General features: G+C 34.5%; 4 protein-coding genes across 6 annotated transcripts; all 4 read right to left on the reverse strand.

Annotated features, from left to right (window-relative positions):
• Positions 1 to 19: 19 nt before the first annotated feature.
• On the reverse strand, positions 20 to 4,054 carry LOC140811738 (uncharacterized). 2 transcript variants are annotated; one of them, XM_073169797.1, is made up of 7 exons: positions 3,822 to 4,054; positions 3,305 to 3,404; positions 3,073 to 3,193; positions 2,854 to 2,999; positions 1,563 to 1,684; positions 1,327 to 1,486; positions 20 to 262 (listed from the first exon to the last, which is right to left on the reverse strand). In XM_073169797.1, exons 1-7 carry the CDS (start codon positions 3,946 to 3,948, stop codon positions 217 to 219), a joined length of 822 nt encoding a protein of 273 aa, XP_073025898.1. In that variant the 5' UTR covers positions 3,949 to 4,054; the 3' UTR covers positions 20 to 216. The 2 variants fall into 2 exon arrangements, with proteins under 2 accessions (XP_073025898.1, XP_073025899.1); XM_073169798.1 differs by having other exon boundaries at positions 2,854 to 2,975; positions 3,822 to 4,051.
• Positions 4,055 to 5,456: 1,402 nt separating this feature from the next.
• LOC140811287 (transcription factor bHLH160-like) lies at positions 5,457 to 8,806 on the reverse strand. The gene is made up of 3 exons (XM_073169151.1): positions 7,786 to 8,806; positions 6,887 to 7,237; positions 5,457 to 5,531 (listed from the first exon to the last, which is right to left on the reverse strand). The coding sequence occupies exons 1-3, from the start codon at positions 8,266 to 8,268 to the stop codon at positions 5,457 to 5,459; spliced, it is 909 nt and encodes a 302-aa protein (XP_073025252.1). The 5' UTR covers positions 8,269 to 8,806.
• Positions 8,807 to 10,501: 1,695 nt separating this feature from the next.
• Positions 10,502 to 13,263, reverse strand: LOC140813343 (uncharacterized). 2 transcript variants are annotated; one of them, XM_073171848.1, is made up of 3 exons: positions 12,899 to 13,263; positions 12,238 to 12,677; positions 10,502 to 11,809 (listed from the first exon to the last, which is right to left on the reverse strand). In XM_073171848.1, the coding sequence occupies exons 1-3, from the start codon at positions 13,082 to 13,084 to the stop codon at positions 11,365 to 11,367; spliced, it is 1,071 nt and encodes a 356-aa protein (XP_073027949.1). In that variant the 5' UTR covers positions 13,085 to 13,263; the 3' UTR covers positions 10,502 to 11,364. The 2 variants fall into 2 exon arrangements, with proteins under 2 accessions (XP_073027949.1, XP_073027950.1); XM_073171849.1 differs by having other exon boundaries at positions 12,895 to 13,263.
• A 2,656-nt stretch (positions 13,264 to 15,919) lies between these two features.
• On the reverse strand, positions 15,920 to 19,653 carry LOC140811717 (serine hydroxymethyltransferase 7-like). The gene is made up of 4 exons (XM_073169772.1): positions 18,323 to 19,653; positions 17,330 to 17,735; positions 16,890 to 16,991; positions 15,920 to 16,620 (listed from the first exon to the last, which is right to left on the reverse strand). Exons 1-4 carry the CDS (start codon positions 19,373 to 19,375, stop codon positions 16,394 to 16,396), a joined length of 1,788 nt encoding a protein of 595 aa, XP_073025873.1. The 5' UTR covers positions 19,376 to 19,653; the 3' UTR covers positions 15,920 to 16,393.
• Positions 19,654 to 22,493: the final 2,840 nt, after the last annotated feature.

Raw genomic sequence — 22,493 nt, forward strand, 5'->3', positions numbered from 1 at the left:
AGGTGAAAAAGAAACTATGTCATTCTAAGCACATAAAATATTATTCTACTTCGAGTTACTGAAACAGCGACCCAAAAGGTTTCGCCTGTGAGTATACATGCTGTAAGATTACATATTATACTCCATGGAACCGATATTCACGACGCTTATCGTGATTCATCCACTGGTACTTCAGAATATGTACACGAAAGGGTTTCTACATTGGTGCCGTTTTTCTTAGCCTTGGTCCATGATATTCTCCACGACCTGCAGTAAACTGAGCCTGAAGTGAAAAGGTGAAAACAAACCATGTTAATGGGGTGTAAATAAGAATGAGCAGGAATAAGCATTATTATGCTACAAGTACATAGCTCAACTCAAGAATCAGACGCCCTTCCAATAACAATACAACACAAGACATGACATACCTTGTTCAATGCGAATCGTTGTATCTCTATCATTCAGGTGGAAGCCAAGTAGCTTAAAACTATACATTTAGGTTGCAGTTGGATTGATGGATTTTATTGGGAGGGAAGGGTTTGATTTGACAAAGAATTAAGGGATTATTTCAAACGACACTATCTTTGGTATATTTGAAATTCATCTAAATTTATATTAAAATCGCATAATTTGATATGGAGTGGATTTGAAATCCTCTTGAATTTTGTCAATCCAAACAAGATATGAAATTTTAAATCCATGAATCTAAGCACAACCCTAGGTTTCGTGGGGGCCAAAGTATACTTGAAAAATCTTGGGTGCAAAATCATGCTTCTGGATAGAAATGACAATATATTGGACCAGATGATATTTTAAGACAGTCCTTTCTGTGCCAATACCTTACAGCATTCATTAATTTTTATCCCTCTTAAGGAAAAGGAATAGTATCAACAAACACATGAACTGGATTGCATTATTCTAGCTCAGTATGCTGCTATTCTAATGCCTTTATATAAAAATTTTCCTCCTGAGGTCCACTGTAGCAGCGATAAACAGGTACATAGGCAAGACTTCATAAAGTTCCCAATTTTAACAAACGTGCTTAACTAGCTTCAAGTCAACATCAGCACTTTTGAATGGTTGTGTGCATCTATCAAGACCAGCTCAGGTTGAGGCTCAACAGCGGTTCTTCAACACCACACTTGCATGACAAGTATGCAGTCCAACTTGGTGTCGATTTAAGTTCATAATTTCACAATGAGATACGACTTAATGGCAAATAGTAAATCCTCATTAAGTAATGCAGCCCCATGGTTCAGGGCAAAATATATCATGCACAAGAAATAGTTTCATGTTCATTTACATAGTGGGAAGAAATAAAGAGCATCGTTGATAGAATTGAAATACCTTTCTTCTGCCACTTCCCTCTTTGCAAGCATAAGGGTCAAGAAAACCGGGACCATAGCAGCACATAAATGCTTGAGCGTATGTCCACTCACAATGCGACGAGTCAAATTATAGATTGGCTCATCAGCTGCTTCTTCAATCTTAGCTAGGAGATAAAATCCTGCAAATTGTTTGATGAAATTGTTGTAATCATATCAGACATCTAATAGCACAAAGTAATAATTAACGACAGAAACCTGCTGCCCAAAGCCAATATGTGGAATGTGTGTACATAGGAGGCATCAATATAGCCATCAGTGGGATAGCAATGCAAGGCACAAACTGTACAACGGCATAAGGACGGAGGTCATCAAAAAATCTACAAAAAGTTGTCGTCAATGAGAGTCTTAAGATAAAAAAATTAGCTCTACAACATAATAATCATAAAAGTTCTGCTTCAGTGACGGAACAAGCATTTAAGACCCCCAAATTCAGTAACACTGATACTCTAAAAAGTTTATGGCAGAGTCAAGATTCGATTAGCTTTAGATCATTCCAAAACCTATTCCTGCTTGACGAGAGACTTTTATCTTACATTAATATGTAAAATTATTTACATAACTAATCACCTGCCCTGAAAATTAGGATTATGCAGGATCGGGTGAAGTGGCGGATCCCGGACCCTAGCGTTAAAGGGGGCAAATGTGAATAATTTCAAATCTTAAATACAATGTGTGCATTAGTAAAATTTATTATAGATTTCTTGACGGGTACACATATCATAAATCTAGTTTTATAGAATCATGTCGTTTTATAGTGTTAAAAATTTATTTTTCGTTGGTTAATGCAATCGACTTCTACAAATCTTCTTGCAGGTTAAAACTTAAACTATTATTTCTAAATTGTATAATATTCATAAATAAATCAGCATTAAATTCTACGACAACACATAACACATGATCATTCTCAAAATGGTGAAAAACAAAAAGGATGTATTGTATAAACTATAAAGAGACAAATTACTTCAATACTTGAACAAAATTTATGTTAGTGGCATAAAGTCAAGTTACACTATTGCACCCTTGAACCTTTTGAATTGTGCAATATCAATATGTGTAGTTAGCAAACATTTTTCAAAATTGAGGGTGTGCAAAGGCAACGTGGCTCAGCCACTCATCAGGCCTAGATCATTATATAAAATGCTTCAGCTATCGATTACATTATAAATGAAAGCTTGTTTAAACTGTGTAGCAGCCTAAAAATCATTTTTTTATCACTTTACTTCACAGTCAACCACATCGGACAAAGGAAAATTAATGTTACTTCACATTCCTCGTCCCCCTAATGGGTCCAACATGCAACATTATGGCAACCAAACAAGTGACATTGATCGAGATCATATGAAAAATTATAGATATTAGATACTTTGAGCGTGACGTTTCAATTGACTCAAAAGCAACGACGACACAGGAGTTGGAAATTGCTGCCATTCAACAGATTACTAGTTAGGGAAAAGTTTCATTTTGACTAAAGAGAGGCAATGCTTACCTCCAATACAAAATGCTGACTACACCAGCCAAGGTGAGAGGGATAATGGACAGAGTTCCCTTACGTGCATCTACTCTCTCAATGATAAAGATCGCAATAATGGAAGTAAATGCAACAGTCATCTGCGATAGTTCAAGTGTGAAAGGCTAAACTTGCAACATAAAAACAATCAATTAACTCAAATACAAGTCATGCAGTTGGCATCACATAAAAACTCACAGGTAAACGATCCCAAACAAGGCGAGAGTCATCAGGCCTGAGGTGATAGTAAGATGAGCCAAAAGCAACCGCTGCCACACCGATAAAAAAAAATGTCCAACCACATAGTTCACCCTGCAAACTTTTGATGCACCCGTCCACGCACAAAATTTTTATCACCCCTAAAACTCAACGAAAATGATCATCAAATGCGTCCTAATTTGGGATAAAAAAAAGAGAACGGTCACATTACCTTAACTTAAAATAGTTCCCATAATAGCATAGTACAAGGCCTATTACACCAACAACGACGAAGGGGAAATTGGAAATCACATTCAATGCATTCGGTATACCTGAAAAATCGAACCAAAAATCAAATCAAGCATCAACCCTATCCAAAATTTTGACATATTTCGTACTAATCATACAAACAATGGAGTTGTGGCTCTACCACAAACAAAACCAATCAATTCCAGTATGACACTGCAAATTAAAGACTTCTCCAGTATCAGAAGTACCAAATTTTAAAGCAGAATCTAACTCTATCAGCTATCAAAGTGGGGAAAAAAAGAGCAAATGTATAAACTGGGGAGCAGCCGGTGCGAGCAATTTGCATATACGGAGGGAAGCAAATTTTGAAAAATTAACACACAAGAGTTTATCAACACTTTCTGACTAAATAATTACAAGTTCTCCAGCCAAAAGCTAGATTTAAAAAATAAAAAATCCATCCATCAATCAAAACACAAACGCATAAGATCGAAACTGACCAAAAATATTGCGTTGATCAGCGAAATCATGGTACTCTTGAGACTGAGGAATTGCAGGAGTGATTAACATCAGTGCAACGAAACACACGACCGCAACTACCCAAACTAACGCCGTCCGCTTCCTCATCTGTAGAAATCAAGAACGGTGGGAATCCAACGGCAGGAAAGTCGATCAAAGGGGAAAATGGCGATTTTATTTTTTTTTATTGGCAAATGAGATGAAAGTCAATTTCATATTGGCCGCCGACTATTTTGTTATTTTAAAATAAAAAATAAATTTTTTATTGATTGGAGTTTTTTCTGAAACATTCTGGACCTAGTTCCCAACATTGCTTACGTGTTTTTTTACTACGAAAAAAATATTAAAAAAAATACAAATTTGCATCTCAGCTGAAAGTGGTGGGATCATATTCATATAGAATAGTAGAATCCCGTCCACTATACGGCTTTTTGGCGTCCTTGTTTTACTGGACAAAAACCTGTGTCCAAAAGTATGGGTGAGTTCGGTTTGAGTCTTCATCGATCGGGTGGATCTATATGCTCCAGGGTGGTGAGACGAGGTGTAGCGCAGTCTGGTCAGCGCATCTGTTTTGGGTATAACGGGACATAGGTTCGAATCATGTCACCTTGATGTGGGGTCGGAGTCAGCCTCAAACGTAAGTAACTTAGTGTAATGCAACCCCAAGACTCAAGAGATCAATTATGGCTTGGCCTTTAATTTCATTGAATTAATGACCTTTTGAGTAAATTTAAATTTAAAAAAACAGAAGCCTTAGCGACGGTTTTTTATAACCGTCGCCATATAGCGATAAACAACCGTCGCTAAATAAAAAAAACGACGGTATAATAAATATTGTCGCTTTTTTAACCACGGTTTAATAAAAACCTTTGCTTTTTTAGCCACGATTGAATAACCCGTCGTAATATATTGCGACAGGTTTAATAAACTTTATAAAAAAAATGAAAAATTTGTAAATTACATGACAAAATAATAAATTTTTTTCATGTGATACACAAATAGCCTTGTCAACCAAATTTTTATTATGATAATATATATATAAATATATATATATACACACACACACACACATTACCATATTTTCATTAATTTTGGATCTGCCTAGTTACTCATTTTATTACAATCAAACGCACACAGGTTACCAAAGACCTCGAGACTCATACCATAGTGTACGCAAAAATAGTTTTTTTCTTCCCCTCAAATAACTTCTTCAATCTTAGGTTATGATCTACTAATTTTCCAAAAGTTTGTTTCGGTACACTAATTTTAAATTTTTTGCAATTTTGGTCTAACTGATGATGTGGTACCATAAAATACTGACATGCAGTCAAAAATGCTAATCCGACATCAAAATTTTTATTTGTCAGATATCACATCAACGATCAGACTAAAATAGCCGAAAATCGAAATTTAGTGGACCAAAACAAAACTTTAAAAATTTAATGGACCAAAACTCAAATTTGGACAAGTTAATTGAACAAAAAAAAATCATTTTCCCTTAGTGTACCTATATTTACTAACTAAATTAATCTAACACATTCAGGATGTAAAAATTATTTTTAACACCTCTTTGGAAACAACAGTTCTGCACAAACATAAATGAAGTCATAATTTCATCATCTTAGCCAAGAAAGCAACTTTTCTCTCAATTCTTCCACATAGTCCTCATCTTCAGACAAGTTTCCATTAACCTGAGTTAAAAAAAAAAAAAAAAAAAAGAACGTAAAGAAAAATAAAAGATATTATAAGTTTTCAGATGCTATGATTCTAGAAATTTAAAAATATAATCAAATTGAAGATTTGCCAAAATGAGGTAAATCATGAAAGCTATATACTTCTCCATTTGTAATTGTAATTAAAAATCTTTATTTCGTTTTTTTCCAATATTCATTTGCTTTTGTAGAATTAATCAATGCATGCATGGCATGATCTAAAAATTACTTATGCTTAAGTACTAGAACTTCAACTAATTAAGATCCCTTCCCCCTTTTAAAATTCATCGTAGCATATTATTTGCAATAAACATGTTTGATAAGTTTATATATAACAAATTTCCTAGCTTAAACCACAAAGAAAACGTTTGATGCGAATAATGAGACATTAGTTTATTACACATTTTGTTTCATTGAATCAGTTTTAAATTTCAAGTTCTACACAGAATTAATGTCATTATTATCCATATATACTGATCTATTATATCCAATCTATATATATCATACATATTTTATCATCTCTCAACGAAAAGGAACTCTTTAGATTAAGAAAAAATTTCCTTCGAAATGTTGCAGCATCTTTTAAGTGGGTTGGGGGTGGCTCTGTATAGTGGGTCTGGACTGCCAACAAATAATAGGTATGGTACTCCCAGCAGAGTTAGTAAGCTATGTAATAGGTTCAGGGGCACTTGAGCCAGCTGCCTGATTTAGTGGACGATAGTTGAAAGCACAGTACGGGCAGAAGCAATCCCCAAACATCATTGGGGTTTCTAACATCTTTCTCCTATATTCTATGAATAATTGTGCTACTTGAAATAATTAGTATCGGGTATCTTGTTACTAACTATCTTTATTATGCTTTACCGAAGTGACAGTTTTAAGATTAGATAAGGAGGCATGAAAGCGTTCTGCAATGTTATTGAAGGAGAGTTACTACTATAAACACAGGTTTCACCCTATTGGTTGTAGTGTATCACAGCTCTAAAATAATATATATACACACACACACACACATACATACTCCATTCAATCAGTTTTAAATTTCAAACCCTCAGACCCTAGCATTTACCGCAATACACTGTAAGATTGTACAATTATATGTATGTATAGTACAAGCAGTACTTGTTGTAGAGTACTGCATTTTAAGCATGAATTTGTGAACTGTTTTTAAGTTTTAAGCACTCCCAAGAAGATGCCCTCCAAGCCATTCGTCCTCACCATGTTTAAACATTATTTTCCTAGGAAATTTAAATCTTAGCTAGGGAGCAGTAAACAGACTTACATTTTAAAAAAAAACATATGTATCATGTATAAAGAATGTACATATCAAATACCTGGATATGCAGATGGTGGCATATTCTACTCTCGCACACACCAAGTGTCGAAGCACTGTTGATGAAGTATCCTTCGTCTTCCACTTTCCGCAGCATATTAGCGAACACCGAATCCTTTCGTTCATCATTTCTTGGCATGCAAATTTGGACGATTGCTTCGTTTCGATCGACTCTAGAAATGGAAATGGAGCGATCTTCATCAAGATTTGAAGTGGGATTTTCGTTCTTTTTCGAGGACGATTCATGTTGCTGGTAGCTTTGTTTCTTGGAATCCAATTCTTGGATCTCATTCTGCAGCTCTGGGATGTATTTCAGTACTCTATCCACTATTGATGGTGCACTCCACCTCTTCTGCAAGATGTACATCGAGAGAGAGAGATGCCCCCCTTTTAACTGTCGTTTGGTTCGAGTCAAACGTTGTATGAATCAAAGATGTGATATGCCTAATTTATTCTTCGTACCAAATGTTATCCAAGTACATATGGAGGGACACGCTGAAATTGGAACAAGTTGATGATACGAGAAGAGGGACGGTAGAAAGTGTATTTTTTTTTTACAAAGTTTGGATTTTTAGTGGAAAAAAAAACCGTAGACTGTAGAGGGGATTATCACTCCTTATCGGGATCCTTTTTGATACAAGGTTGAGATTTTTTAAAAGAATTGATTAAAACCTAGATATTTGCAGATAGAGTTGGATCAGCTGGACAGTTATTTATTTAAATGGATCGACTTTATATGATCATTTTATGTGCCATTCTTTCAATCACAGCACTGCACTAAATAATCCACACACACGAAAATTGAACTGATACTAAAACAAAGTTTAAATGATCAAAAAATTAACTACAGATGGAAGATTCTTTGCTTCAAAATTCTTTAATCCACAAAAATAAACGAACCTTTGATCGTCTGGAATCGGGAAGCAATGCTCGAATAGCGAGGAAGGATGCGTTAATCTTCATCCTTCTGATTCTCTCCTTGGCATTATGGACCATCTTCTTTGCAACCGATGTCGTCCCTTCCTGCGCACCACTTTCCTCTAATGTTGCAGCTTCCTTACAATTACTAATTTTACTCTTTCGCTTCATTTTCTTGGGATTAGGGCTGCTGATTCTCTTCATTTTCAAGCCCTTACCCGATGTCCCTTCTTGTTTTCTCGCCAAATTTTGTTGCTCATCTTCAAAAACCATTTCCGAATCAATCTTCCTTTCCCGAATACCGGTTAAGTTAGTCGCACAGTAAGGCTGACCATTCACGGTCGATGGCCGGAATATTTCTTGATATGTTTGCAATGAATCATCCATTAATGGATCAAAATGGCTCAGGAATTCAGAATCCATGTTACTAATGCCGTAAGCATTACTTAGAGGTAAACTTGACATATTATAGCATATAATAACTGGGAAATTTTCCAAAACAAATCTCCCAAATAAATATCAGAAATCTTTTTAAATAATATGATATCTCGATTTCTTCCACGAGCTAGCGCTTGTGAAAAACCTAATTTTGTTGGACTCGAATTGTGATAAAATATCTTGACAGAAAAACCCACTTTATATCTTATAAGTTTGTTGCATCTATAACCTATATATCTATATATGTATGTATATCACCTATATATAATTAATTTATAGATTGCAAAGTAAGAACTTTGGGTCTTTGATGGAGAAATTAACAGTTTTGTAGCATCTGCAACATATATATTTCAAGAAAAGATCGATAAATTTTATAAATATAAGATTTTCTTGTCGAAGATCATTTAAAACCAAGAAATTTTTGTGATACTATATATGGGATCATGCATACAAAGTATGATATTTATGTCGAAATTACCATGAGAAGATAGATGAATTTAAACAAAAACAAAAGATGCAACTGATAAATCTCTACTTTTAAGAATGAAGAATCTAGATGAGAAAATGAAAGAAAAGCCTAAGAGGAAAGAATAAAAAGAAGAACATATCTTCATTAAGTCAAAGTAAAATAATGCCAAAACCGATTGTAATTGGCATATAAAATGCCAAAGTCAATTGCAAATGAATATATATATATATAGAAAATATTTAAAAGATTTAATATGGGGTGCGAATGCGAATATCCGATGTAACATAAGCTTTAATTTATTCTTGTAACATGAGCCACGTAGAAAAATAAATATCAATAAGCAATAACCGATAGATTTAATGGTTTCGGGTAAAAAATGATCAAAACTAAAAAAATATCGAAGTATTAGATAGAAACCAAACTTTAACAAACTACAATACTAAAACTCAAAAATATCAACTTACGTTACTAAATTTCCAATTTTCCCATAAACGATTTAATATAGGGTGGAATGGGAGTGAAAAATTATGCCTTCAGACTATAATAAAATAATATAAATTTGTACGAATTAAGTATTTATATTATTAAATATATTTTCATGATAAACTCTTAGTTAAGACAAAAATTTGTCTGAGATAGTCTTATGGGTCGTATTTTGTGAGACATATCTCTTATTTGGGTCATCCATAAAAAAATATTATTTTTTATGCTAAAAGTATTACTTTTTATTGTTAATATCGATAGGATTGACCTGCCTCACAGATAAAAATTTGTGAGACCGTCTCACAAGAAACATACTCCTTAATTAATTGTCATGATTTGACGAACTCGTAATTTTTTATTAGGTAATGATTTCTTACAATTTAATAAAGTGAGACCTATATTTGTTTTAAAAAATATTTAAAATATTTTTCTAAAGAGAAGATAATATAAGTATAATTTATATATATATATATATATATATATATATATTTTATAAATATCACAAAACTCATCATCTTCTGTTTAAATATAAAATTAATATCTTATAGTTATAAACCTGCTTAGTATGCTTTGATCGAGTTCTTTGATATACATGTAGTACAATACATAGGAAGCGAGTACATTGCCATGCAGGTTGAAGTACATGTACTTAAATTTCCAGAATTACCTCTCATTCATATTCTCTAAATAAAATTCAATAAAAACCACTCATTGGATCTCATTCCCCAAAAAAGGGAAGAACTAGGAAATTAATAGAGAGAATAATTTATTATCTTGTAATTTTTAGATATGCAAAAAATATGTTGAGTGGGTCTCATATGAGATCGTCTCACGGATCATAATCTGTGAGACGGATCAATCCTACCCATATTCACAATAAAAAGTAATACTCTTGGCATAAAAAGAAATACTTTTTCATGGGTGACCCAAATAAGATATCCGTCTCACAAATACGACCCGTGAAACCGTCTCACACAAGTTTTTGTCAAAACATGTTACCAAAACAAAACTGAAAAATCTTTGGAAAAAATATAGAGTATTTTAAATTTATGATACAATCTTTTGAGATGATACCTTTATATTTTTTTTGGGTTTATAACTTAATATTGGTGTTTTCGTTGATTGATAATTGACACAGCATAATGAACGACTTAGGAAAAAGCTATCATCATATCAATGTTGATAAAAATTATAGGCTGGATATAAGATACATAATGCATGTACTAAATAATGCATATTCAAAACACTGCGTTTCAGCTGTTACCGGAAGGACGGAGAAGGAGCCGTCTCCGCCCGCCTACAACTCGAGGCTCTGGTAAGCTCTTCACTTGGACACGTTTTACGATCAGAACGCATGACATCTTAATTATGCGCTGATTTGTTTAGAATTCAACATATTTCGTTTGGTGTAGGAAATTAACTGGATTAATTGCATCTGCAAAACCCTTGATAAAACTTGCTTCGTCCAAGTGCATGCGACACGCACATATGATTCTTGTTTTCAATTTTCTGTGCAAACATCGGACACCGATATAATAGATATGTCTAAATAGATAAATTAAAAGAAATGGACTCGATCAGCCAAGAATTAAACAATGCCAATAGCGGTTGCCTTCTTCGCTGCTTTCAGTTATTTTGTGGCTGGAATTAGGGATTCTTTCTAGCTAATTAGGTCATGGAGTCTTTTAGCGGATCTTCGTCTTGTTATTCATATATTTAGGCTCGTTTGGTACGAAGTATGAAACATCCATTGATACACATACCATACTTGTTTCATCCAACTTTTGAATTAAAGTTATAAATCATTATGTCGTTTATGTATATAGATTTATCATCGGTTTTAATTCAACAAGCAATCACAAGAGCCAAACTATAACTTAGGGTAGTTGTGGTTTCTGTAAGATATAAATAAAATCATAAGAAGTAAATATAAAGTTGTAAACTAACAGTAGAATTTGTAGAAAAGGGAGAAAATTCATTGATCTCCAATTATGCTTCATCATCTTCCCTCCATGTCTCAGTGTTACATTATCTGGGATGCGAGTATACATACACATAATTACAATTCTAACCACCTAACACTAAATGCATCTACACAATCTCCCAGCCCTTATGAGGAACTAGCCATGACATAGCTAGGTGAAAAGAATGAGAAAGAAATCAAATGATCATCAAGAACATTTTTCTAAAATACTTACGACTTCCGAACGTTGTTTGTCGCTCAATTCTTCTGGAAATTCAACCAGAAACTTGAGTCTAAGGTCTCCTCTCATCCCTTCTTCTTTGTATTTAGGCATGCCTTGTCCCGGGATAGTCTTTTCGTATCCGGGATATATAATATCATCTATTGACAAGGTTATATGCCCTCCTCCTAAAAGGGGGACAGGAATTGTGCATCCTGTGAGGGCCTGCACCAATGGGACCTCAACTCCTAGTTCCAAATCATCGCCTTCCCGTTTGAAAAGTGGGTGCCTTTTCTCATCGATTACGAAGATTATGTCAGCTGGGAGAGTGCCCGGTCTCTCATCTCCTTTCCCTTCAAATGTGATTTTTGTTCCTTTTTTCCATCCTGGCTTCACTCTGATCATTAGTATCTCTTCTTCTTCAACAAGGAACCTGTCATTTTAAAATAATGAGTCTTATAATAGACGTAGCCAATGTTTCCACTTGTCCAATGGACTTATCATTTCATTTATAATACTACTCTCATGTATCATGAATTGGCATTGCAGATTAGAAGAGAGAGCTTATTTTCATTAATTCCTTCCGGAATGATGGAATTTAAGGATAGGAATGGCATTTGCCTCTCTTGATCAAATGCGAACAATAGCATTTTCCTGCTTAATTTGTTTTAAAATATTGCCCTTACGTTTGGATTTACTTGAATTTATGTTATTCCAAACTCGTGGTCGCCGTGAAATCAAAAGCACTTTCTTCTCTCAATGTTTCAAGTTAAAATTGTAAAGGGAGAGCGACATATGTAGAGGGAGAAAGCCAAAAACCTTGAAAAAGAAGAGAAATGAATAAGCTACGCTATTTCATACCCGGTATTTGAGATGACATCCCTCGTGATCTTGATCTTTTTAACACTTCCAATGCACAACTCTTCAAGCGTGCATTCGAGCTTCTTCTCTATTGGTTGAGGTTTTCTCCGAACAGCTGATTGTGAAAAGAAAATCGGGGTTGTGCTTCGACGGCTTGTGGCTTTTGATAGAAGCGCTTGTTCTTTTGGCGTGCTAGGAGTCGGAGGAGTGCCATTCGGACTAGTCTTAGTAAATGATGCATAGAACTCAGCTGATGTAGGCGTTATGCTTCCTGTTAAAGGGCTGATCCGGCTTGTGGTACGAGAAAGCAGCTTAGGACTAGAAATGTGAAATTCTTCATCATCTTCTTGAATATCACATAACTTTTTCTTTGGCGTTTGTGGTTCATGATGCTCTCCATTGCAGGCATTGGCTTCTTCTCTTTTCTTGGAGCTAATAGCCTGATAATTAATAAAAAAAAAAATAACGTAAACAAAAGTATCCATTTATCCCATTGTAACATCAATATATATGAGAAGGGATATTCATCAGCTTGTATTGATTGTACAACGCAGGGCCGGACCCCGAATACGAGAATTATCATATGCCATCGATGTTATTCCTAATAACATTCGATCGAATTCTTAGATATCTAGATACATAGAAACGGGGACGTACACACCCTATAAGCTTCATTGATGGAGCTAAACTTGGCTTCTGCTTCGGCTTTGTTCGATGGATTTCTATCTGGATGCCATTTCGTTACAAGTGCTTTATATGCTTTGCCAACATCAGAGAGGGATGCAGTTCTTGAAATTCCAAGAATTCCGTAAAAATTCGGCGGAGGTGACTTTGGAGGATCTCCCATGAAAGGGGAAGATGGAGGAAAAAGAAAGGAAAGTGAGGTTGCAGGGAAAAGGAGGGAGACAGAGGTCGGGGGAGATGAGTGGAAATGGAAAGAATGCAAGAAAATGGAGATTTTGTCCAAACAAATGTATGATAAAAGAAAAAAGGAGATATTCCAAGAATGAAGCGCTTTGTTAGGAGCTTTTCTTGTTTTGTTATGGGTATATTTTGTGTAATATAATACATGAATATTATTATTGCATATATTTTGTTTCTCGAGTCTTGTTTTATTTATTTAATTTTGTAAATATGACATGAGATTTAGTAAAATTATTTTTTGTAATATGAAATATGAATATTTAAACACACTCAATTATAATAAATAAAAATATAAATAAATAAAATACCATTAATTTTCATCTTTTAAAAGAATCAAATATAAAAACAAAATTTTATATATTAGAGCGCAATAAGACATAAATACATGAAGATAAAAATGTAATTAAGATTAGGCAAAAACTTGTGTGAGACGGTCTCACGGGTATTATTTGTGAGACGGATTTCTTATTTGGGTCACCCATGAAAAAGTATCACTTTTTATGCTAAGAGTATTACTTTTTAGTGTGAATATGGGTAGGATTGACCCGTCTCACAGATTATGATCTGTGAGACGGTCTCACATGAGACTCACTCTTAAGATTAAAGCATAATAATATTTGACCCCAATTATACTCACTAGATATTTTGACTCGTGTCTAATATTTACCATCCAACTCGTCTAAATCTAAACTATATCCGCCTGACCTATTTTGATCGACTCAATACCATCTAACTCGTCTAAATCTAAACTTATATCCGCCTTACTTATATTCGAAACTGACAAGTTCTGCATGTTAATACTCGTTGGACTCGTCAAAACAATTGTATATGTAACATTTTTTATATTTTTAGTTTTTAACTTAGGTGTTTACATTAAAAATTAAATTTTAAAAAAAATCATAACAAATTTTCAATCAAATATAAAAGTAGTAATTTTATACAATTCAATAATTCGTATAAATTTCAGGACATATTAATTGGCTACTAAAGTATATGTAATCCACTAAGAGAGAAGTGGAATAAAATATGCTGATGTCATTACTTTTGAATGTCGGTTTGGAAAGCCTCTGAGCAAAAGTATTTGTATAATTTTTTTAATAGAAATAGAAAATATGTAATAATTTTAAAAAGATGTTTTGGTAATTAAAAAATAACCATTAAAAACAATAGATGTTATCAATTTTACAAATGTGACATTTCTGTAAATAAATAGTGGCAAAATAAAAGGGAGTTCATACGTACCAAAGCCTCCCTCAAACTTATTAATAGTACTAGTAAACCTTCGGACATGATGTGTGTACATGTAAATTAAATATTTATAGTAGCATTGTGGTTCTCACGCCAAAAAAATAATTATCTAAAATATAGCTTTATAATCTTTATATATAATAAATTTTTATATGAAATATAATAAGGTTTGAGTAATTTTTATTTAAAGTTAATATTTAAATTTTAATTTATTAATTTTCTATAATCTATAAGGGAAATTTGGGAAAAAATTCATCACAAACTTCATTTGGTGTTCAGTCCCCAAGTCACTAAAATTTATTCTGCACAACACAAGAGCAGGAGAAATTTTTTTTAAACTCCCTCCCCAATTTTTGTTCATTTTTCTCTTTTTATATTATTTTTTTCTTATCTCAAATCTCTCGCCCCAATTTCATTCTCATCGGCCGAAGAAGAAGCTTCCTTCCACCTTCACTTTCAAAACTACATCCCACACAAATCAATGGTTTAAATGACGAAGATTTCAAATGGGTTACATAAAGTAGAAAGAATGAAGACAACCAAGTGACATATGATGCCCATTTTCTGGAGAATCACGGAGCAAAGATTTTTTGGAGAATCACGAAAACAAAACAAATGAGTTTCTTCTTCTTTTCGTTCGCTCGATTTTTCCATTAATTTTATATTTGTTACCACATTTGTTCTTGATTTATGTCACTATGACGATTTCGCAAAACAGAAGAGTTTCTTCATCTTTTTTGTTGGCTCGATTTTTCCATTAATTTGATATTTGTTAGCACATTTGTAATTGATTGATGTTATTATCACGATTTCAAGTGTAAATCCCCAGCCACCAAAACCCACTGCGTCAACACTCACTGGTGAAGGCAATTGGAAGCTCAAAAAAATTTTGGCTGGCTAAATAATACACATATCTTCCTGTATGCATGTGACTAAAAGAAAAAGGTTCGGAATCATATGAATTCGTTTTCTAAATTTTCGTAGTATTTTTGAACAAAAAATTGTCGCCTTTTGTTTGAAGAAATACCTTATTTGTAAAAACATCTTAGTTTTATTATCTCTTTGATAGAAGACGATGAGTTTCTATAAATTTTTGAATTTTCTGTTTTGATATTCTGTAATTTTTTTTATGTTGTTTGTGCTATTTTGGGAATTTTGCAACAATTACTGGTCAACTTATAGAATTTTTTGTTGTTTGTGCTAGTTGGGGGCTTCCTGTGAATGAAAATAAATTTGTTTAATTTGAACAGTGAACCAACTTCTCCATGTTTGTGTCAAAAAATAAAACTTTTTATTTGTGGAAAATGAATAACAGAACTTTTAAAAAATATAATTTAAATTTCATGAGGAGTATGTGTAATTTTATTTAAAAGATCGAACTTTATATGTAATTTTTTTTACATATATATGACACACACAAGCTTTTTGTCAAATAAAAACTTGAGATTCTGCAACAATGGGAAACACAGATGGGAAAATAGAAAAACTTTAAATTATATTATATATATCATGAACAAAGGTGAAGTTCATTTTCATTTAATGTGGAAAAATACCAGAATAATATGAACATAAATGTACGTGCTTCTGTTTATTTTGTACCATATGCAAACACAAAAACAGAGTGAAACGTTTCAAAACAAAATTTTGACCCTATTGGAACAGTTGCGCATAAATTCACGTATAATTTACCCAGACGACTGAAACCTCCATGGATTAGATGTTGGAAGAATTCAGCCACGCTACAGTGTTGTCATGCTCAGTTATCTGTTTATATGTGCAGTTTATGCCAGGATGCAGAACAGATTGGGCCTATAATAACCCGAAACCAAAAGGCACAAGCGTGTATAAGATCCGCCGCAAGAACAGATAAAATCACCATCATAATGATCAGCAAGAATTTGACAGCATTGTCATGTTAGTACGTCTAGCGGATGACATGCTTGGGCACACGAAAGTATTCCTCTGCCAACCTATTCCAACAACATTATGCATCGAATCCTGGAAAGGCAAACTGGGCTGCAAAACTTTCTACTCGTGTTCGGAGCTCAACGATTTCTTTGTTATTCTCAAGGCCCTTCAGAAAAGATTTAGGTACTTTCCCACATTGTTCTCTCTGCACCAGACTTGCAATCTGTGCAGCTCTTAGAAGGAATTCAGCCATCGTTTCAAAATCAGCCTCCAAGCAACCTCTGGATGTCATCGCAGGTGTGCCTACGGGAACAAAAACAAAATACCATCAATATTGGGGTAAAAAAATCACATCACACCATTAGCTGAAATTTAACTTATGTCATGCAGTAGGCCTTGGTGCCCACATAAGCACCAGGAAGGGTTTCATATTTGTCCTCAACTCACAAAGATGCTAACCAAAGTAGTAAGAGTTGTCCGTTGCAGGTTTTTAGTGTTACTCACACTTTTTCCACAGTCCAATATTCGACGGGGGATGAGGTATTGCAATATATTAACTATAACTGACATACCGATTCTTACGCCTCCAGGGGTGATTTTGCCATTGTCATCAAAGATTGTGACTTTATTGAGAGTGATATGGCAGAACTCACACACTGTCTCATAAGTTTTGCCTACAAGCCACAATTTATAAAAGATCAATCCATGATATAGAGTCCAAGCATCAGTAGCAGAAGCTAGTAATTCAGAAACATGCTCCACAAACAAACAATGCAACGTACATTTAATTGCACAACAAAAGAAGGTACTGGATTCATGGCAAAAGGAACAGGTACAGATATGAGACAGCTAATTCAAAGAGATCATTCAAAAAAACAAGCGACAAAATGTAGCATTTACAAATTCGCAAAAAAACAAGGAAACATGATCCATGGGACACAAGAACATGATAACAACCAATGTGGAAAGAAAAATGTAGAATTACGATTAAAACACGGGTAAAGATGCATACCTGTCAATCCAAAATTTCTGAGATCCCAAAGCAGTAGGTGATTATCAGTTCCCCCAGTGACTAATCTACAATTTCTTCTCAATAAAGCCGACCCCAATGCCTGGGAATTTTTCTTCACTTGTTGCATGTACATCTTGTACTCGGGAGTAGCCACTTGTTTCAAAGCAATTGCGAGGGCGGCAATATGATTATTGTGTGGCCCTCCTTGTAGAGCTGGGAAAACAGCGAAGTTCACCTTTTCCTCAAAATCATACCTGTCACTGCCATCACCTTGATTCAAAGGTGTGCCTCTCTTCCTCAGTTTTGGTCCCTTCCTGTAGAAAATAATTCCTCCTCTAGGACCACGAAGACTTTTGTGGGTTGTTGAGGTGACAATATCACAATATTCAAATGGACTAGCACATTCCTACATATTTACAATCACAGCACTGGTTAAAATCAAGTTATTATGTCCAATAAACAACAGTGATTGAGTAACAAGAAACAGATTTGACATGGAGAGAATAGCAAATGGTCATGTTAGGGTACTGTCAATCTTGAGAAAGCCTAAAAATACCCCATCCATGCAGCCAATTTCAATCAACGGAAACATTCACCAATACATCTAAGACAAAGGAACCAGTCCACAACAAATAATTAAACATCACATGCATTATGATATGTGATCCAGGACATTAGTCCAAGTACAAAATGTTCCAACTCAGCATCCAGAAGAACTATATGGACATAAAAAAGAATAAAATAATCTTGTTTAGATAATCATCACAAACTATACTCATTAAACCAGGGCATAAAACTGACATCAACCTTCAGAGTAAATAATTTAGAGTTGGAAGAGTAAACAAGTGTAAATGTGAAGGTACTGATCAAATAAACATGCGTGACAACAAAGTTCAGATACAAGAAAAGTAAAATGTAAACCAAGGTCAAGAATTTAAGCAAGAGAATATCGATTCCAATTTCCAAATCATAAAAAGGGGATAAGATTTTCACCTTAGCAGCAATAAGACCGCTAATCTGAGCCATGTCACATAACAAAACAGCACCACAACTATCTGCAATCTGCCTAAACCTCGAGTAATCCCAATCCCGAGGATAGGAACTCCCGCCACAAATCAATATCTTAGGGCGAAAATCAAGTACCTTTTCCTCAAGCTTCTCATAGTCCACATAACCTGTCTGCGGATTCACCTTATACGACAAACTCTCAAAAAATATGGACGCCCCCGACACTTTCCTGCCATTCGGTAAATAACACCCATGACTCGTGTTTCCCCCAGAAGGTGTATCCAATCCCATGATTCTATCCCCCGGTAGCAAGAGCCCGGTATACACAGCAAAATTAGCTGATGTACAAGAATACGGCTGCACATTCACACCCCATGATTCAGAATCAAGATGGAACGCAGCCAAAGCTCGCTCGCAGCAAAGTTTTTCAATATCATCAATGTATTGGTTCCCACCATAATATCGTGCGCCGGGCATCCCTTCAGAGTATTTATTAGTCAAGTGGCTCCCCAACGCCTCCAGTACAGCTCTGCACACAAAATTCTCTGAGGCAATCAATTCGATCCCTTTAAATTGTCTGTGCTTCTCCTTCTCCATAATTTCGAAAATATCTGGGTCTGCATCTCGCAAGCTCTGATTCCCCCATGTTCTTACCATAGTTTTACGAGTTTCAATCCCATTAGAGAAAAGCCCAGATGGGGTCGTCGAGGCGAGTACTGAATCGCAGTCACGTTTACGCTTCAAGGTCATGGAATGCCCCAAGATTCGAAACTCCTCCACATCTTCTCCGTCACCATCTTCGATATCGCCGTTTTCATCGGAATTGTTCTCGTCTCTTTTAGCTGGTCCATTGGTTGCAGTATGATCGACAGCAGCGGATCCAAAGAAATTCCTAACCATCGAACCGTTTGGATGTGAACTAGATTCCGAGGAGTTTTTCGAGCTCCGTTTACACTCCACCTGTTCCGCCGTCCCTGAGACGTGGGATAATAATCCTAGCGTAACACCGTTTTCTACCGGACTCTGAGTCAAATCCATTCCCAAAACAAAAATAGCAAAATACCAAAGAGGGATATGTCTCAAATCGAAGCACAAGAAAACCCTCGACAGAAATCAACAGAAACACGAACAACGACGGTTGTGTGAACTGCAAAGACAACGGACGGCTGAGTGAATGACGGCCGAAGCGACATCTGGCAATTTCATAAAATAAAAAAAATTGAAAATGGGATTTGTTTAAAGTACAGAGATTTCCTGGAAAATGGGGAGATGATAAAAAGTTGGGCTGAAATCTCCGAAGATTTATACGAGGAGTGTCAGCTGTCAGCTCGGGGTGACAATGAATGGTGACCAATATATGAGCCGGGTGAATCTGGACAGGTTTAGGGGAGAGGGGGAAATGGTTACAAGTTCAAGTCAAAATCGGCCTATTATCCTAAGCAGTGTTTTTATAATCGGACCGTTAATCGAACCGGTCAAGTCTTAAAAAATGGTTCAACCGGTTCAACCGGTTCGACCGGACGGTCGAACCGGATCAATAAAATTAATATTTTATTTATTTTATATAATAAATAAAATAGTAAAATATTGATTATTTATGTTTTTATAGTTTTTATTTAATTTTTAAGATGAAAATTACAATAAATATCAAAATAAAAATCATTTTTCAAATTCAAAAATCCAAATTACACATAACATGTAACCAAATAGGGATGACCAAATTTAAGTGCCCAATTAAACATCAAGATTAATTATAAAAAAAGTAGCAAACATAAAAAACCGTCGCTATGTAGCGACGGTTTTAAACAAACCGTCGCTAAATTGCGACGGTTATTCTTTAACCGTCGCTATATAGCGACGGTTTTGAAATAACCGTCGCCGATCTCTGGGCAATTTTTTAATAATTTCACAGACCCGGTCGGTTCCTGAAGACCGACCGGTTTCCGGTTTTTCCGGTTGAACCGGGTTTTAACCGGTTTTTTCCGGTTAAACCTGTTTTCCGGGTTTTTATTTATGTCCGGACCGATCTGAAGGCCGGTTCACGGTTGAACCGGTCCAACCGGCCGGTCCGGTCCGGTTTTGAAAACATTGATCCTAAGTTTGACAAGATAATACAAAGGATTTTTTAAAAAAATTATAAACAAAAAGTTGTATTCTCATCTTAAACTTTCCTTAAAGTGTTTGTGATCTAATTTTGGATTATTTCATACTATCACGTTTAGGAATATAAATTAACATAAATGAGTCTGAGTAGAACAAATTTGAACTCGGTTTATTTATAATTTATACAGGCAGAACCTGAGACTCGTTTAAAAGACATAGTTCGATTCGAGCTTTTATTATTAAGTTCGAACTCGACTCGTTTGAAAATTATTAAGCTCGTAAATAGCTCGAGATCGATTTATGAATAACTAGTTTATTATGTTTAATGAGTTATGATCGTTAAGCGGTTTGTTAAACAAGTTCGTTTTCGAACTCGTTAAACAAACTTCTTTTCGAGATCGTTTTAAATCTCGTTGAATATTTTTAACCCAAATTCAAATGAAAATATGATAATTTAATGGGTATATTTCTCATTTTATAGAATTTCATTTTTCAATAGCTTATATTTCAATAAAATAACAATGTGAGACAAAAACTTATGGACCAACTAATTAACCAAAAAAACTAGTTGAACTCAGCTCGATAAGGTTAATGAACGATTTCAAACGAACTTTTTATCGAACCGAGCTCTGAGTAGTTCGCAATAATCTTCGTTTGTTTATATGTTAAATAAGTTCAAGCAATTTCATTTTTTGTGTCTCAATAGATTTTGAAAATATGGATTTGAATTGAAAATAATATGAAAAAAAAACACCGAGTCACGAATTTCCTTATTTAGATTAGACACGATTGGTCTCAATTTACCAAAAACTTATCACTAAATTTTTTTCTCATTTATAATTGTATATTTATATATAATAAAACTTTATATGAAATAAATGATATTAAAATGGTATCTTAATCCCTTGCGTTTTTTTTAAAAAAAATGCTCAAAGACGTTCTACAAAAATATGAATAAGTTTTTCTTCATATTTTCTGCATATAATAATTCAAAATCTAATCAATACAAATAAATATAAATCATACTATTTTTTTCTTTTTAATTTTTTTAATAAAGTTGTGGTATTTTAATTTTATTTATTCGATCATTTTATTTTAGTACCAATGAAGGTGTTTAGATATGTATGAATAAGCACCTCACAAAATTTTTTCTTCTAAAACTTGGGACTTTTAATTGATGTTAACAGTCAAGAACAAATCTCGATCTTCGTTGGGCACAAGAAGTTATCTTTGGAAGTGTATAGACAAAGTGCGGAACAAACCGAATGGACACAGTGAACTTAATGCAAAAGGTAATTCAATAGAACGATGAGGTAAGCAAAAATAAAGACAGATATATGTTTCTGAAAGTTGAAACTAAAATTTTTCTACCTCTCATTCTCCTATTTTAAGAAGGTATTCACTAGAAAACTTTGATAATTATAAGCAATTTACAACAACCTATTTCAATATAACTTATCGCAAACTAACTTAAACAATTTTTGTGCAGAAAAACTCATTCTAAGAGTCAGTAAAAGGTGATTAGAATATAACTTTGAGCACAATGTGTAGTGACCCGTTCCAGAATCACCTACTAATCAAAAACTAAGCATGCAATTAACCTAATAATTATAATCAGAGATAACAGCGGAAATATGGCCAACAACAAAAGTTATACAACCCAATCGAAAACGAAGTCTAGACTAACTCAAAATGAAATATCCAGTACAACCATATCGAATCAAATGGAAAACACTGAAAACTAAACCGACCAGCTACTCAACGTCCTCCTCCTGCTCCTCCTGAGCCATCCAACCTGAGGCCTGCCCCGTGGGAATGGGGTGTCCAAGAATAAACAAAACCGAGGACGTGAGCGATAAGAACGCCCAGTACAAAAGTATGAGTATACAAACCTATATGAAATGCACATGCTATGATATGATACCAGGGTAGTCAAGAAACAGGAATCACAAAGGATCTCAAAATGCTCAGTCTAGAGGCGCCAAGTGGATAGTGCCGCGCGGTCCAACCTCTGGGTCACTGCATCCACTATAAGACAGACGTGGACCTAAAA

The sequence above is a fragment of the Primulina eburnea genome, chromosome 14 (assembly GCF_022965805.1).
Source record: "Primulina eburnea isolate SZY01 chromosome 14, ASM2296580v1, whole genome shotgun sequence".
Lineage (NCBI taxonomy): Eukaryota > Viridiplantae > Streptophyta > Magnoliopsida > Lamiales > Gesneriaceae > Primulina > Primulina eburnea.

What these genes read in the sequence shown, in the direction of transcription:
- LOC140811738 (XM_073169797.1), bottom strand. Translation starts at nt 3,948, where the DNA reads ATGAGGAAGCGGACGGCGTTAGTTTGGGTAGTTGCGGTCGTGTGTTTC. An exon ending in TGATCAACGCAATATTTTTG is followed by an intron (nt 3,405 to 3,821) that starts GTCAGTTTCGAT and finishes TCGATTTTTCAG; the next exon opens with GTATACCGAATGCATTGAAT. An exon ending in AGGGAAGTGGCAGAAGAAAG is followed by an intron (nt 263 to 1,326) that starts GTATTTCAATTC and finishes TTTTCACTTCAG; the next exon opens with GCTCAGTTTACTGCAGGTCG.
- LOC140811287 (XM_073169151.1), bottom strand. Translation starts at nt 8,268, where the DNA reads ATGTCAAGTTTACCTCTAAGTAATGCTTACGGCATTAGTAACATGGAT. An exon ending in CCGATTCCAGACGATCAAAG is followed by an intron (nt 7,238 to 7,785) that starts GTTCGTTTATTT and finishes TACATCTTGCAG; the next exon opens with AAGAGGTGGAGTGCACCATC. An exon ending in GCCACCATCTGCATATCCAG is followed by an intron (nt 5,532 to 6,886) that starts GTATTTGATATG and finishes TTTTTAACTCAG; the next exon opens with GTTAATGGAAACTTGTCTGA.
- LOC140813343 (XM_073171848.1), bottom strand. Translation starts at nt 13,084, where the DNA reads ATGGGAGATCCTCCAAAGTCACCTCCGCCGAATTTTTACGGAATTCTT. An exon ending in CCATCAATGAAGCTTATAGG is followed by an intron (nt 12,678 to 12,898) that starts GTGTGTACGTCC and finishes ATTAATTATCAG; the next exon opens with GCTATTAGCTCCAAGAAAAG. An exon ending in GATGTCATCTCAAATACCGG is followed by an intron (nt 11,810 to 12,237) that starts GTATGAAATAGC and finishes TTAAAATGACAG; the next exon opens with GTTCCTTGTTGAAGAAGAAG.
- LOC140811717 (XM_073169772.1), bottom strand. Translation starts at nt 19,375, where the DNA reads ATGGATTTGACTCAGAGTCCGGTAGAAAACGGTGTTACGCTAGGATTA. An exon ending in GCGGTCTTATTGCTGCTAAG is followed by an intron (nt 17,736 to 18,322) that starts GTGAAAATCTTA and finishes GTAAATATGTAG; the next exon opens with GAATGTGCTAGTCCATTTGA. An exon ending in CCCTGGAGGCGTAAGAATCG is followed by an intron (nt 16,621 to 16,889) that starts GTATGTCAGTTA and finishes TTGTTCCCGTAG; the next exon opens with GCACACCTGCGATGACATCC.